The 15,621-nt window shown below is 33.7% G+C and overlaps 1 protein-coding gene across 2 annotated transcripts in view; it reads right to left on the reverse strand.

The window, feature by feature from the left end:
* Positions 1–511: 511 nt before the first annotated feature.
* Nos (Nitric oxide synthase) overlaps positions 512–15,621 on the reverse strand; it is a 294,071-nt gene continuing 278,961 nt past the window's right edge. For both annotated transcript variants that reach the window (XM_085958109.1, XM_085958108.1), the window contains exons 14-22: positions 13,841–14,165; positions 9,803–10,054; positions 6,680–6,833; positions 5,204–5,373; positions 4,657–4,867; positions 3,302–3,383; positions 1,757–2,033; positions 1,172–1,363; positions 512–906 (exon numbers count right to left, since the gene is read on the reverse strand). In XM_085958109.1, the coding sequence (XP_085814235.1) occupies positions 799–906; positions 1,172–1,363; positions 1,757–2,033; positions 3,302–3,383; positions 4,657–4,867; positions 5,204–5,373; positions 6,680–6,833; positions 9,803–10,054; positions 13,841–14,165 (1,771 nt within the window). In that variant the 3' untranslated portion in view covers positions 512–798. The remainder of the gene's footprint in view (positions 907–1,171; positions 1,364–1,756; positions 2,034–3,301; positions 3,384–4,656; positions 4,868–5,203; positions 5,374–6,679; positions 6,834–9,802; positions 10,055–13,840; positions 14,166–15,621) is intronic.

Here is a 15,621-nt window from a genome sequence, read left to right on the forward strand (position 1 = left end):
TCTTAACATCCTACCTATACTATTCGACACTGATATATTGTGATGTCTATACATGTCCACAATTAATACTTTGGATGCTGAAGATGCACCTGGCGCGTAATGACCAGGCGGCCGATCGATGTAATTAACGTGCATTTTAAAGGTGGTAATTAAAAAATCATTATCTAGTCAGCAGCGAATGAGTCAAACCAAACTTTCGTGTAGTTAATTAGCAAATAATAAAATAATTAATGCACGTTGAAAAGGTTAATCATATCTTTTAAAGTTACAATAGATATATCTAGATTTATGTGCATTATTGCAAAAAACCCTCAGATCCAAGTTTCCAATATTTAATTTGTTGAAAATGAAGCCTTTGTCACTATATTGTCACTGGACCGAATACCGAATCGTTAAAAAATTGGTGATTTTAACAGCTCTCCACAAAGTTGAGATAACCTACATACAATTGAAATGTAAAATAATAACACTATGGTAAGGTAGATTGGTGAAATAAATAAAACCAGTAATATTTACAGTTAGTAATTGAAATATATTTGGAAACATCAAATAGTATACACAATGTACATAATTTGTGAAACATGACAATATAATATATTAATGAATAATCAAAAATGTTAATTTTATTATTTTGAAAGATGAAGTTCATAAAATTGCAATGTGCAAATAGATTTTGAAATATAATATTAATTGTGAATTGGATATTATTAAAATGTTGCGAGTTAAAATAGCAATTAATCGTTTGTTAATGTTTTATTTGAAATTCCGTAACGCCTTTGGAAGGTGGGAAAGCCTTCGTCATGGCTGCGTCTCCATTCGGATTCTTGCCGACTCTCGAGACTTGTTCTGCACTTCCGCAGTCCTCAGTGTGATACCGAAAATGTCCTCATGGTAACGGTTTTCATCCTGAAATAACAATGGATACATTGCAATGCATATTTGGTGAAAACTCCTTACTAGGCGATTATTTAGGAGGCTTCGGATAAAATATCAGATAATTTTTCCTATCTATGTCACATTAAACAATGTTATTTTTTATTCCTTGAAAATGTCACTATGAACATAAAATACTATATTATTGTCATGAAGTATCACAGCAATACTAATAATAAATAATGGATACTTTTTAAACTTTAAACTTTAACTGTGAAAGAAATGATTAAATAATTACCCTCAATTTGAGCATGAAACTCTCGACTTGGTGATCGGTAAAGCTTCCATGTTTCTTGATAATCTTCTTGAGGGTCTGGAAAACGTGCTCTGCCATTGTGCAATCACCACACACATAGAAATGTCCATGACGCTCCACCAGCATGTTGAATATCTGGGCGCCTTCTGCCTCAGCCAATCCTTGGACATATGTCTGAAATCAAGCAATGCAATAGTTTTAATAGTGGTGTTGTTACTTCTACAAAAACAAAATACAGGACAACAATATCTATGAAACAATTTTTAAATGTAGTTGAGTTCAGTGTTCCAGCCAGCCTCCAGCTTTCTTTGTGAATTATATCTCTCGCGATATTATGCCATCCTTCAGGTATCAAAAAAATTCTCGAGGTTATGTCCATCGCTGATCAGAGGGCAGTCTGGATAGAGACAGAGTGTGCATAAGTTCACAGAGAGGGCGACTGCTCGATCGGGTGATGTATTCATAATATGAATTTATTATACCATTTTCATGTAAACTACATATTTAGCAGATTAAAAAAGAATCATTTGTAAACTAATTGTAAAGATTCAATAATTATTATATTACCTTGGGCACTCCTGTCTCCCTGGAAAGGGCCAGGAAAACTCGATCGAGCACTCCTTCCTTCTTCATGTACTCCTTCTCATTCCTGTAAAGGTCCATTTCCTTGGTGCGGCATCCGAAGAACAGCCACATCTGGCCCATAGCTGGCGAATTAGCTGCTGCCTGGCGGGCTTGCTCGCGTCTGTGGTGCCAGAATCCTCTAAACGGAGCGATTCCGGTACCCGGTCCAACTAGAAGAATGGGGCGAGTGGAATCTTGTGGAAGATGGAATCCTGGAGCACTGTAAATATAATATGTAGGTACCAAGCTATAGTAAAATTAAAATTAATTAAGTAAAAAATGCTGCTGTTACTGTTTGCTTGATTCAACGTAGGTTATTAATCCTCACTATTTATATTTTTCTGACTTGAATAGTCCTAGGTGAATATTAGTTATTGGCCATTTACTGAACCCACTGCGTCAATTATTATACATATATGATTTTGATCTAATAGCAGGATTCGAACCCACGACCAGCATCAGGAGACAAGCATGTTAAGCTCTGCTCCAGATTGGGTAAGTAATTTATTTCGATATTCAATACATCAAACAAAATGTCAACAATGGTTGAAAACTTTCTTCATAATAACCATAACATTTAAAATATTGTAGTGTGTAGTATTCTGGTCTTATTAAAAAGCTAGTTGCTGGGGGGATATGGCGGGATCTATTAATATTTGTTTCATACAACATAATTGCTTTGTTTGAAGGTCTGTAGAAAATAGATGGGGACGAATTATAGGTAAGGTACCAGAGATTAAATATTAAGTCGTTTTTAATGTATTAAAATGCTTTTCAAAGTGATAATAGGTACTTATATCTTATCAACCAGTAGGTACATGATACCAACTAAAGGAATTATGATAAGATGCAGGTTTTCTTCATCATCTTTGATCACAACCCAACTATTGAAGTTAGATTTTGGTAAAAATGAGAACGGGAGAACCGTCCCAATTAGATAGCAGTAGGTAAGCAGGTAAAGATAACATGAAATTCACATTTTAGCAGTGCATTTTTACAGGCAATTGAAAAAAAAACTTTTTTACTAAGACGATACAGTTTTATAGCAGCCTACTTAAATATAATATAAGCATAAAAATATTAAATTTATTTTTAAAACAGCTCGTGACATAATATTATGCTATACCTACATCACGCTGTTTTAACTAATACCTGTGAAAAATTTCATCAACATCAAATTCTATCTCTTCAAAGTACATAATATCAAAAGTAGGTAATAATACATATATAATAATTTAAATAAAAATAATTTATTTAATTCATGGGCCTTGGAGATTAAACTTAGTATTTTCAGGTGGACTGTTCAAAGGCCATGGTGATATGGTTGGTTACGTATATTAAAAGTTGGTTGATTCTTTGACAAGAGTTTTTAAAAATATTTTCAGGGGCATGCTCGAAATAAGTTCAAAAGATTTAGTAGGCATCTCCAATTATTAATGTATAGTGAAGGTGAGGATACTCCTATAATCTTAATAAATCACTAATTACCTTCTGATAAACATCAATACTTCATCGCCAGCCTTTCTCTCCTGTAGATAGTTAGAGCATACACCATAGTGAGTTGTTCCATCTATAGAGGAAATAAATAAATCATTAGTTTTAACATTGATTATTGGAGTATCGATCCAGCAGGGCATCGAACCTTTCAGATACACCGGTACAGTTTTAAAGAACCAGTAAAAGTACTGAACTGTGAAATGTTACATATCCGTTGTGGTAGCAGACAGTCAAGAACAGAAGAAACAGAATCGCGATGTAACAAAGCACACATAAGTTATACAAGGCAGTCTTGGTGTGACAGCTCGTAATATACATTTTTTGTTTATTATCTACACTTCATGTCACTTTATGTATTTCCGAGTGTAAGAGATAATAATCTTCCTTTGCATTATTTAACGTCAATTATCTTGAGTATTACAAATTTGATAGGTTCTCTCGAATCAGGAAATAGGTACCACCGTATCTGGAACAATACTCTTTAAAAGCTGACCATTGTGGAACATGCAGCGACATACGGGGTTGGCCTCAGCACCAAGATTTGATTTTTTTGCTTACATACATACAGGGCTCAAAATTAACCAGAGCGCACCGGAGCGCCGTTCCGGCTCGTGAAATTGCTAAAATTATCGCTCCATCTTGTGGTAAAAATATTTTGATCATCTGAACTAGATGGGCATAGAATAATTAAATCTACAAAATACACATAAAATTTGATAACCATGTAAATATCTTCAGAAAATTTTCGAGCGCTCCGGTTGATAAACATTTCCATTTCAAGCGCTGCATACATAATAATACATTGTTACTAATCTATAATGATTCCTGTATTCAGTAATATCCCTAGGCAAAGTTCTACCTTTATGTAGACATAGAATACCGTCCTCTTTCATTTTCAGTTTTAAAATTGTAAGTACGTATAAAAAATTGGTGGGAGTATAGATACCTACATAATTTATTATCATCTATCGACGATCGGAGCATTTCTACAAAATCTACTCTCGCACAGCGGTGGTTTTAGGTACAATACAGCCACTACTTTCAAAAGTTGTAATGATTCGTATTCCAGGGCTCAAAATAGACCAGAGCGTAGTTCCGGTTCGTTAAATCCCCGATATTATCACTCCCTCTGGTGGAAAAATTAATTTGACCATCTACACTAGCAGCCATATAACATAAAATCAAACACTTATTTTTATAAAATATACATAAACTTAGATATTATTAGTTAATATTTTTGTAAACTTGTCGAGCGCTCCGGTTTGTAATTTTGAGCGCTTTCGTATTGGTTCCTTCGTTTGCCACCCTGCCTACTCCCACGGGACGTCACCGCCTGTATTACCCACCTTGAGTTAGATATTCGACCACAGCAACGGTAAGATGAACAGCTTTAGGATGCGCCAGAGGGCTAGAGCTGATGCTGTAGAACCTTGGCTGCAAGGCTGACAGCTGAGCGGCGAGGAGGGCTGCCCGAGGACGAGCTGACGGGAAACTGCGAAGAGTCTCAGCAAGAGTTGGAGTTCCCCAATGACGCCAATCTTCATAGGCTGACGAGTCCTAAAATGAAAGAATAAAATTAAAAAAAACCACTTCTATGGAATAAATTAAGTACTTAGCTACCTAATAAAAATACTGAAAATTACCAAGAATATATTTAGTGGAAAATATATTACATTATTTTCACATTAAAAAAACCTATGAAAACCAATTATGTCTTATGGATCAAGAAATACCGTCGGATCAAGGTATTGCAAACGAATATACATTTTAGTAAATCGAAACGTACAATTAAAGTGGTAAACCCATATTTACTAGTAATTACTATAATTTAAATACATCACTAATCACAGTAGGTATGTAAAATTAAAAATATGAAATTATTTTGTTGTTTACCGTAGCCAATGTATCGAGCTTATTTTTGTCTTCTTCATCTTCGCAGCAGGTGGCCAAGTACCCCAGGAGACTGGTCGTGGGTGTTGTTGTGATATCCACAAACCTAGAGAACAGCTCTCGAAGAGTACATGGAGGAAGACGTTCATGATCTTCCCATGTTCGCTCCACACCTGTAATTATAACACATACCAGCATTATTAATGATCGTATCCAGATAACGTCTCCTTCACTCCTCAGTCTATTTAAAGAAATTTGAGATATGCACATACTATTCAGTGGTGTAGAGCAGTGATTCGAAACCTTTTTTGTTTCACCTTGAAGCGTTTTATTGCGGGGAATATCTACTGTCATACACACAAAACAGATTAATAAATACCCCCCAATACACTACATTATTCGAAGCAGGGTTTTGAATGTGTAAGTGTCCTACAAAAATAAAACACACATTATAGATGTTCAATAGTGTGTGTTGCAACCATGCAACCTTCAAATACACCAATATTGAATGAGAGTCAGTGCATAAATCGAAAGCAGTTGTCAAAACGAAGGTCAAGCTTAGAATGACAAATTCTTGACACGTGTTGAAGTTTATCCCATATTCCTCCACACTCGAGATTGGTTGCCTGTTACTCCACACCCGTTAGGTATTTCAGTACACATTAATTATGCTGTGTTCCCTGTTGATACATTAAGGTACTGGAGGTTAAATTACAAAATATATGTGTAAAATAGTATTAACTAATGACTTGGTTGATAACTTACCACCCTTAATTCACTGCTTCATTCATTGCTGACAAGTTAATTATCACAACTCGGTCAATGCTAAAAACACGCCTGGCGTGTAACAATTAGCATGATAATTAAATGTGGTAATTAACTGGTCAGCAGTGAATGTATAAGTATCTAATGGCCTCACTCCTCGCATGTACTTAGCATGGAACGTAAAGCTGATCCAAAATACATTTTATTATTTCTGTGTGGCTAGCTGAAATGAATACATGCACGGAAAATCTTTAAAATGCTGATATACAATACACACCCACAAATGCTGACTATTCGTTAGCACCATAGGTGACAAAATATGTTACTTTCATAGAATCTACTCTGAAAAATTGCGTTATCTGGGTCAGATACTTAGTCATAATGTAATCAACCTTTTAGTGACTAGTTAAAATTCCAAATAATGGCAGGATTGAGAAACACAAGTGACATTTGACATAATAATCAAGTACATTGTATATACAATTTAATAAGATATACCTACTACATAGTTTCATTCAAGGTTCATTTTATCTTGCGTAAAAAAATACTGCATTTGCTTGGATTATGTGTACGATATACTCGAAGATTCTATCAGATGCCACATTCATTTCTCAAGTTTGCCACTATTTAGTGGCTATGTTTGTTATGTTAATTTAACGGAGACATCTCTCTCTGCACGTCGTCGTCAGTGACTATGGTATCAAATGTGCTTACTATTGGATGTGTGGGTTTCCTTCAACTGCTGGAGTTGAAGGACCGAATCGGGATCGTCCACTCCAGTAACCCTGCAGATGAGCTCATCCACCATCTCCTTCTTGTTGCAGGGTATTATTCCCACGTGATCTCCTGGTTGGTATGATATATCACCCTGAAAATAAATTATACTTATATTATGTATTTCCGTTTGGTAATGCCATCTTTGGCAGTTACCATACCATAGATATTGAAATAGTATAATTAACAAAAGGTGTAATAGGTATTTCAATACTATTATGGATATAATACTCGTACATGTTTGAATATATCATATTCTCTACGTCATCAGCATTAGATGCATTATTTATAAAGAGAGGCGAAGCGAGGTATTTTAGCGCCCGGGGCAGTAATACAAAACTTACACCCATGCATACTTGTGGCCGATACTAACTGTATATAAATATTAAGCTGAAGTATATATTATCATCATCAGCCCGAATCTATCCACTACTGTATGAAGGCCTCTTCAAGCGGATTCCACTTCTCTCGGTTCTATGCGTTGCGTTGCCACGTACTTCCGCAGAACTTTATCATTTCATCGATCCAGTTGCCTCTAGGTCTACCTTGCGGGCGTTTTGTACCTCTAGGATACCACTGGATGACTGAATTTATCCAACGATTGTCCTTTCTTTGAGCTATGTGTCCAGATCATTTCCATTTGAGGTTTTTAGCAAACTCTATTACATCGCAAATCCTTGTCTGTATCCACTCATTCCTCTTTTTGTCGCGTTATGCCCAGCATGCACCTCTTTATCATGCATTATATCACAAGACAACTATGCTTATCAAACAATAAATAATAATTTAAAGTAATTGTTACTTATAATAAAAACCAAAGTACCATTAAATATAAATATAATTTAATAGTATCTAAAAATGGTTAATTTCCTTTAATTTGGTCACTTCAGGATGAAGATTTATTTTCACTATGTCTGCTTCATACCTACTCTTAAAAAATTCTCACGATTTGGAAATATTACTCTGATATTTTTGGTGAAAAAATAGGGGATAATTATTATGTGTAAATAGAGTAATTCTTAGAATAAAAAAGGGATGTTATTATTGGCTGCTCCCCCATTCTTGATATCAATTTCACTAAACTCGAATATCTGATTTTTTTGGTACTATATGATACATGGTAATGTACTGTGTTATTAAAATGTGGGGATTTTGAAAAATATGTTACCAATTATTTAAAATATGCACGGATGACGTGTTGATTGTAATATTTCGCAGCTTCCTGGAAAAACCTTCACGGCCATGTAGTGACTGCGCACTCTGGTCTAATGTCTGTAATGACACTGTTGTTATTATTGTCGTCTCTTCTAGTTAATATCTTCGAAAGTTAAAAGGCACACATTTCGGAAAAACGTTTCGGCGACAAGTGATTCTGAATATGGATTAAATTATCAGTAATTAATTATTAACATACGCAAATCGTCAATTTTTACTTTTACACATTCAACGAAACTCCATTTGTGCGCTCCTACCCGGGTTGCATCCGTGGCGGCTATCCCGATCGCCCACCACTTGATACGCCACTGCTGGCCTTGACGCCTTGCATTGGTGACTTGCTAATGGTGAGAGTAATGCTTCTAGCGATAATTTTAATTCAATTTATAGTGCATTCGCTTCTAGCGATAGTTTTAATTCAATATAGTGCATTCGTTAAATGAATTTTATGGTTATTTTTAACTAAAATAAATGTAAGTAGTTTATAAGTTTTCTCGAATGCTCTAAGAAGATTTTTTTTAAATATTATTTCATAGTTTTAATATATTTTTAGTGTAGTACTTAATTTTTAATGATTTTTCTTTAAAACAAGTTTTTTTTCTCACTGTGGCCATGACAAATAAATCACAGAGAATGGATGTGGATAAAGTTTGCTATTTTTTACCCCTTATATTAGTTAGGTATATCTATAGCTCTGCATTCTTCAACATCTTTGGAGCATTATATATTTTTAATTTAAGTAAAAACGTGACAAAATCACTGGAACATTTAAGATACACTTATCACCTCAATTTTATCATGATACTCTTGATCGATTCATTTATTTGAGGAACGTTGCGTAAATATTAAGCTCACATACACGGGGCGTCTGAAGTCGAAAGGTTAAAGGTCGAAAAGAGAAAACCTCGTAAGAGTTCCGAGTCTAAAAATAATTGTAGCGTGTACCTAGATACTTACCGAGTCAGTAAGTATGTATATTTAATTTATTTTACATACATATGATACTAATATTTTTAATACTACGAATAAAAACTAACCACAAGTGTGAGTGAGAAAGTAATAGGCAAGCGTATAATCATAATCTCCGAAAAAATCGTAAAATAGTAAGAATAAACTGCTTAGTGAAGTTAGAAGTCTCACTAAATACTAATCAAGCCACGATACAAGTCTGAATACGTTATATTTAGTCAAGTTCATTAGTTGTTGTAGAATTTCTTCCTCCAATTCTTCTAATATATGATGAATTATTAACTTATTTTTTTTTAATTATAAAAATTTCAATAAAAAGAATGTTATAAGTATTATTAAATCTTATGAATTATCCGTTGAATAAAAATAATAGTTCATTTTTGCTTTGTTACGTTGTGCTCTGTTCATTTTGACGTCACTTACTAATGTACTGTGTACGGCCACTTTTCAGTTAATAAATCACTAAATCACTAAATCACTCGCCAATCTACTAAATCACTCGACCAGTCCGAACCAGCCTTAAATGCTCGCAGTATCACTACACTCTCCATAATATAAGATTTTATTATTTGACGTGTCTTGGTATGTCAATATTCACTCAACTTTGCGAAAGAAAAGTGTGGTAATCTTTTATGTGGTATTAGGTATACTCGTATCTACACGTTGTCTAATGCAATTTGCTTACACAGAATAGTATTTTTAGTCCTGATGTATGCGACGCCGTTCCTGCAGGTGTGCGAGGTTACTCATATCATAATATCTTTGTCTTGTAATTTTCCCCGCCTCAGTCGTCGTCCTGCCGAAACGACCTCGCATTCGTCAGGACTAAAAAGTACTACTCTATCTAAATGATGACTAAATAGTACACTATCAACTTACATTCAACTCGAATTCAACGAACATGGTATGTCGACCAGACTTTTCGCCATGAAGATTTTTCACATTGATGACAGGGCAGGCGAATATCTTCTTGTTGGAGGAAGCTTGGACCGTCTCGAGGATGGAGGTGTGGCAACTCAACTCCGGAGCGGAGAACCTTATGGTTTCGTCCGATAGGGTGACGGTTCCTAGGGCGTCAGCCACCGTCTTCATTGTGCTGTCGTCGTCCAGACAGAAAGTCTCACATGACACCTGGAAATTAAAGATGATTTATGATTAAATAATTCTTATATTTTTTAATAAACAATAACGTCAAGACATTTTAATACAATATCTTGTATTATTAAACTAGTTATTAATGGTTAATACGGTATTCTGCAAAAATAGAGTTTTGAGAAAGTCGTGAGAAAAACTAATAGTTTACAATTTTATGTAATAAAAAAATGTAATTAACCCCCATGACTATTAATGAGTGATATATATATCCCGTAGTTCCATTGTTTAGATGCGAAATCTGTCATGACAGAACCGGAAATACGGATCACTGATTCGTCAGAAACGTCTTAGTACCAGGACAGAAATCACCCAATAGTGATCTTTTGAAATTATTTTTACCTCGTTAAAAGTAATTTGCAATGCTTTATATAGTGATGCCACGCCACGAAACTGTGAATTTCAATTGGAGTACTAAGTATTGCTTATATTTCGAAACCAATACCTAATAATAATGTGTAAATTATGTATAAGGCTCAATGATGTATATATAGTGTAACACCCAGATTTCGGGAAAATCATAATATGAGGTAGTCCGCCGACAATACTGAACCAAATGCAGCGTTCGACTCCCTGCTCGCACGTCGACCCTTACGAGGGACCCTTTAGAGCAATGATACTCAACCTTTTTTTTCTTCGGGCCAAATACATATATTTGTAAAGTAACGCGGGCCGCATCACTACTGGTGTGACGAAAAAAATCATGAAACCCCCCCTTTTTTACTAAACATTTTTGAGATTTTAAAAATTATAAACTAAAACAGAATAATAATATACATATCTGTTCGTCAAAAATTACAGATTAGTCAATAATTAGATTTTTAAAAATCATGTTCCTGATAATAAATGTGTTTCGGGCCGCACATAAAAGCTTAAAGGGCCGCAGGTTGAGTATAAATAGCTGCTTTAGAGGGACGGGAAATGTATTGTAACCTCACCGGGAAGCAAACCTGGAACCTCCGGATGAAAGGCCAATGTTATAATGTTATAATATAACACAGTTAATAGTGGTCGGTTTGTAGAAGACAATGATTGTTTTATATTGAAAAAATGGTGATACGTTAATTATTATGAACAACTATGCAATCGAAAATCTTCATTTATGACGAACAACTACCAAATTGCAAGTGTTTTCAATCATGCGATTTCGCGATCAGGTAAATGCATATAATCCCAGACTCCCAGGGTTGTCTATCCTAGTAGACATAATTAATAATAAAAAATAGTTTCAGATTACTAAGATATTATATAAGTTGAATACGTTTATTTATATTCCGAATTTACTTACAAATTGCTTAGTAGATATGTCTTTCTAATTCTACAATTTAACACCATTCAGCGATTGTTTAAAATAAAATATAGTTACGTCTTAATTATTCTACTTAGCTGTTTTAAATCAGATCATAATATATAAAAAAAATCATTTAAAATACTATCGAACTGGAGTTTATCTTCCAGAGAGTTATTTGTTGTAATAATTCATATATTACAAAAATCTCAACTGCTATTTTTTACGCCAAATAATATTAACTTTCTACATTGGTTCTGCTTGCTGTAATAAAAATCGTTGGTACATATAACAAATAAAATTGAATATAACATAAAACTAAACCAATACTTTTTATTATTACTGAGCCTCTACACAGTTTCCAGGCGTATAATAATTTCAAATCGTCTCAATTCCGTCGAAAATAAATAAAGATCCTCAACTCAAGACATAGTAAGAAAACTCAGCCGTAATACGTCGTTTGGTGAGCATTTATAACCATAATATTATTTCGTTCGTGATTTTTTGTCCCCTGGGAAAACTTTAGTGGAAAATATCGAGAGAAAATCTCTTTGTAGGTAGATTCTAGAATTTATTATAGAATGCGGCCAATAAAAATGAATCGTATACCTATATAGAACACACATGAATACAATTATTATCTTTATAGTATATTTTATGCTTTGAAGTATTTTTTATTTATCTCAAAATAACGAGAATCAAAATATTTTTTTATGAATTTTTGTCGTTATTCAATCCTTTATACTAGTCATATTATTTTTACAGATTATTTTATTATTATTCATGCAGGTATCCAGATAGTATTTATATTACAAAAATATTTTTTTTATTTAAAAACCTCTCTTTTATATTGGTAAAATATAACAGGGAAATATTGAAAAAATATTATGATGTTATCATGTGTACGTACAAAGCCATAGCGAATGGTTTAATTAATTTATAAGATATTATCATTTATTTAAAAATAATACGTCATAATAATATGTTAGAAATTTTCATGGCGTCTCTTGTAAGTTAGTTTTTTGTTCGCAATATCAAAATTTATTAATTTAAACGTTGCAGACTTGACAATGATTCTAAAACGATTGGAACATTCAAAATGTATTATAAATTGGACTACCATATTATTTTATATATCTGTTTATTTACGAATTGCTTTGCCTCAATGAGTTTTTCAATAGGTATACCTATTTTTCAGGTCATAATATCCCTTTCAATTTAATTACTTTGAGCAATAGCTCCCTCAACCCTATGACAAATGCCCTGATGTCCGTCGTCAAGTTGTCCTGGTGTACAGTTGGTTTCATCCGGTCGAGGGTGCCAAATAATCCTAGATCAGGCTTCATGCAAACGGTATGCATACAACTGACTTATATTCATAATTTTGTTTTATTCAAAGTTGTAAATATAAAAATGTTGTATAATGTAAGCCATAGCCGATTTATTTATTGGTTGAGTGTTATTGGTGTTATTATATTACATTATAGATTATTAAGTTGTTTTTGAAAGGATGAATGCCACCGTTAATTTCAGGAATAATTTGAAACTACCTAACCGGTATATAATACGTAGGTATGTTTTATCATCGCTTTTATGAACATTTTTATCGTATTTCTTTATACTACCGCAAATCTTAAGACTGTCCGCGATTTATTAAACTAGAGGAGTCCTTTGATGGCTCATGAAAATTTAACACGGCGAAATAATGACATAAACACATTGACGTTTCGAGAGCTTTTACGACGAATCTCGACTGAAACTACAACCCTGTGATTAAAGAGAGTTATTGTAAAAATAAGGCACCTCTTGAGCACAATTGCATATAACAAGTGACAGCTTAAACGGTTAAATAATAATACTATCGTTATATAGCATGATATGATCACGACATAAGACAATTCAGTTTATATGTATTATATAAGTAGTGATACAGTAGTGACGGTAATTTACTACGAAATTGGAATTTCAAAATTTTAGACTTAGCTACCGATCCAATTAAATACCATCTTTGCAGATTACTACGCTATCGGAAGCGATTACAAAATCCGTCAAAAATGGATATCATATAATTATGTAATTTAAATCATGGTATTGTTATGATTACTCTGATTTATCGATAGCTTCAGAATTACTATAAATTGTAGTTTTGACATCTTTGTACCGCTAATAAATTTTGTTTTAACACTTATCTTTTCATTCAATGCTGATAAATTACTTGAATAAAAAATAATATAAAAATTTTATAAATACATTAAATATGCACGGGTTGAATATGGTGATAGTATTATAAGTAAGTATTTAATTACAAAACGAGTGTGCAGAAACGAACGTAACGAACTTAAAGACAATATTTTGCATTTATATACAATTTAAATATTTAAAATGCCTATCATATAGGAATATTGGATTCCACGAGCATACATGATGGATAAGGGATGAAGAAAAATATGGAATATCTTATAAAATTATCCTCTTACATGGAATATTTCCGCAGCCCACTTCCGGAAGATCTGATCCTGTCCGCACATCTCGTCACCACTCTCCATCTTCATGATTCTCTCTCCTCCAAGTTCTCCAAGCAGGTTGTCCACGTACTTTCCAAACGCACAGAAGTTGGGGTATGCGCTACTGCCGAGCGCGAAGACCGCGAACCGGACGTTGGAGAGAGGGCCGAAGTCCTCGTCACCAGCGGCGTCGCTTGAGGAGCCTCCGCGGAGTGTATCGGAGCGGACCAGACCGCCGTTGGCGAGTTCTGCCTGGCTGTTCGCCTTGATGAAGGACTTGGGGGTCTGCATCTGAGCGCTGAAAGAAAATGATTAATGATTAGATTTTGAATACTTTGAAAATAATACGTTCAAGCTTTGTCGCTAGTCCATTCCATATAGAATGAGCTTTATTAATAATATGAATTCGGTGCGGTTATTGTTATAAAAGTATAATTATAAAATCCGTTATTACCAGCATGATGTATTTGGAAAATTGAAGGATCCTGTGTATGACGGAACACATCAAAATACCTATTAACTATCTCCTTTAATAATAATATTATATTTAATATAATATTGTACACAAGTAAACTGAAAGATGGAGTTTTCACAATGAACCAGTTGGCTATTCGGAATTTTTTCAGTTATTATTTAGGAGGTGGTGTTCATGACCAGTTCCTATTCTTATCACGATTATCCTCCACGTATCCCTGGAAGCAGTTTGAATATTGGAAACATCACGTTGCCTCTTCTTGGTTTTTTTTTTCTTTTCTTTTTTTTTACTTTTACCAGTCACATTGCACATCATGATCGGTCACTCTAAACTATAACAATCTCCCCTTCAAGTCACATAATCGTAAAAACTGAAGAGTTCATCTCAGACAGATCGTGTATATTTTATCGTTAATTCTTCAAAGATAAATTTATTGTTACGCAGAGATGCGCCAAGGGTGGCTGCCACCCGGGTTCCAGCACAAAATTGCCATCCCCCAAACAATAAAAAAAATAGTAGAAATGTGATAGAAGTAAATGAAATTTTGAAACAATTATTATTATATTATCATCAAAATATATTACAAAAATTGTGACATCTTTTTCTTATTAAATAATAACATTATACATTCTAATGTAAGGCATCTTTTTTTCATCGTTTCGCGGGATCCCGAGTTTGCGCTTCCATCAACATAATATCTCAAAAATATGATTATGTTTGCGCTGCGTAGGTATACATACATATTGAAAACACGAAGCTTTTTAAAAGGTAAAATATAGTCATAAACCTCTGTCTTTCTAGATATTTTTCAATCAAAATAATGTACTCTTATTAATATATTAATTTCTAAAAAGTCGAATTGAATGGAGCAGGTTATTAATTCAGTAGATAGTTGTGGATAATTCATTAAATTTAAACAGCTTTTAGACAATTTTGGAGAAAACAAATAAAGTTTCAGGTTCGTTCAATCAAGTAAATTTCGTGAATCAGTGAATAAAATAAGAAATTATATATATATGGATATCAATAACACCGGTGTAATCATCTAGTAGTGATATTTTGTTTGTGAATATAATAATAATATTATATACTTACTACATATAGATATACTATTATATATAGATGTCTTAATTTTTCACACACGATTTTGTACACGTACGTACCTAATACAACCAGAATACCCAAGGGGTCAACTGAATCCTAAACAAATGTGTCTCAGTATAATTTTCATGGCCACTAACTATATTGTGATAGGGTACCTAAACAAAGTTTGACATAT

Source organism: Rhyacophila brunnea, unplaced genomic scaffold (assembly GCF_057557595.1).
Source record: "Rhyacophila brunnea isolate RB1 unplaced genomic scaffold, BYU_Rbru_1.0 scaffold_7, whole genome shotgun sequence".
NCBI classification, from domain to species: domain Eukaryota; kingdom Metazoa; phylum Arthropoda; class Insecta; order Trichoptera; family Rhyacophilidae; genus Rhyacophila; species Rhyacophila brunnea.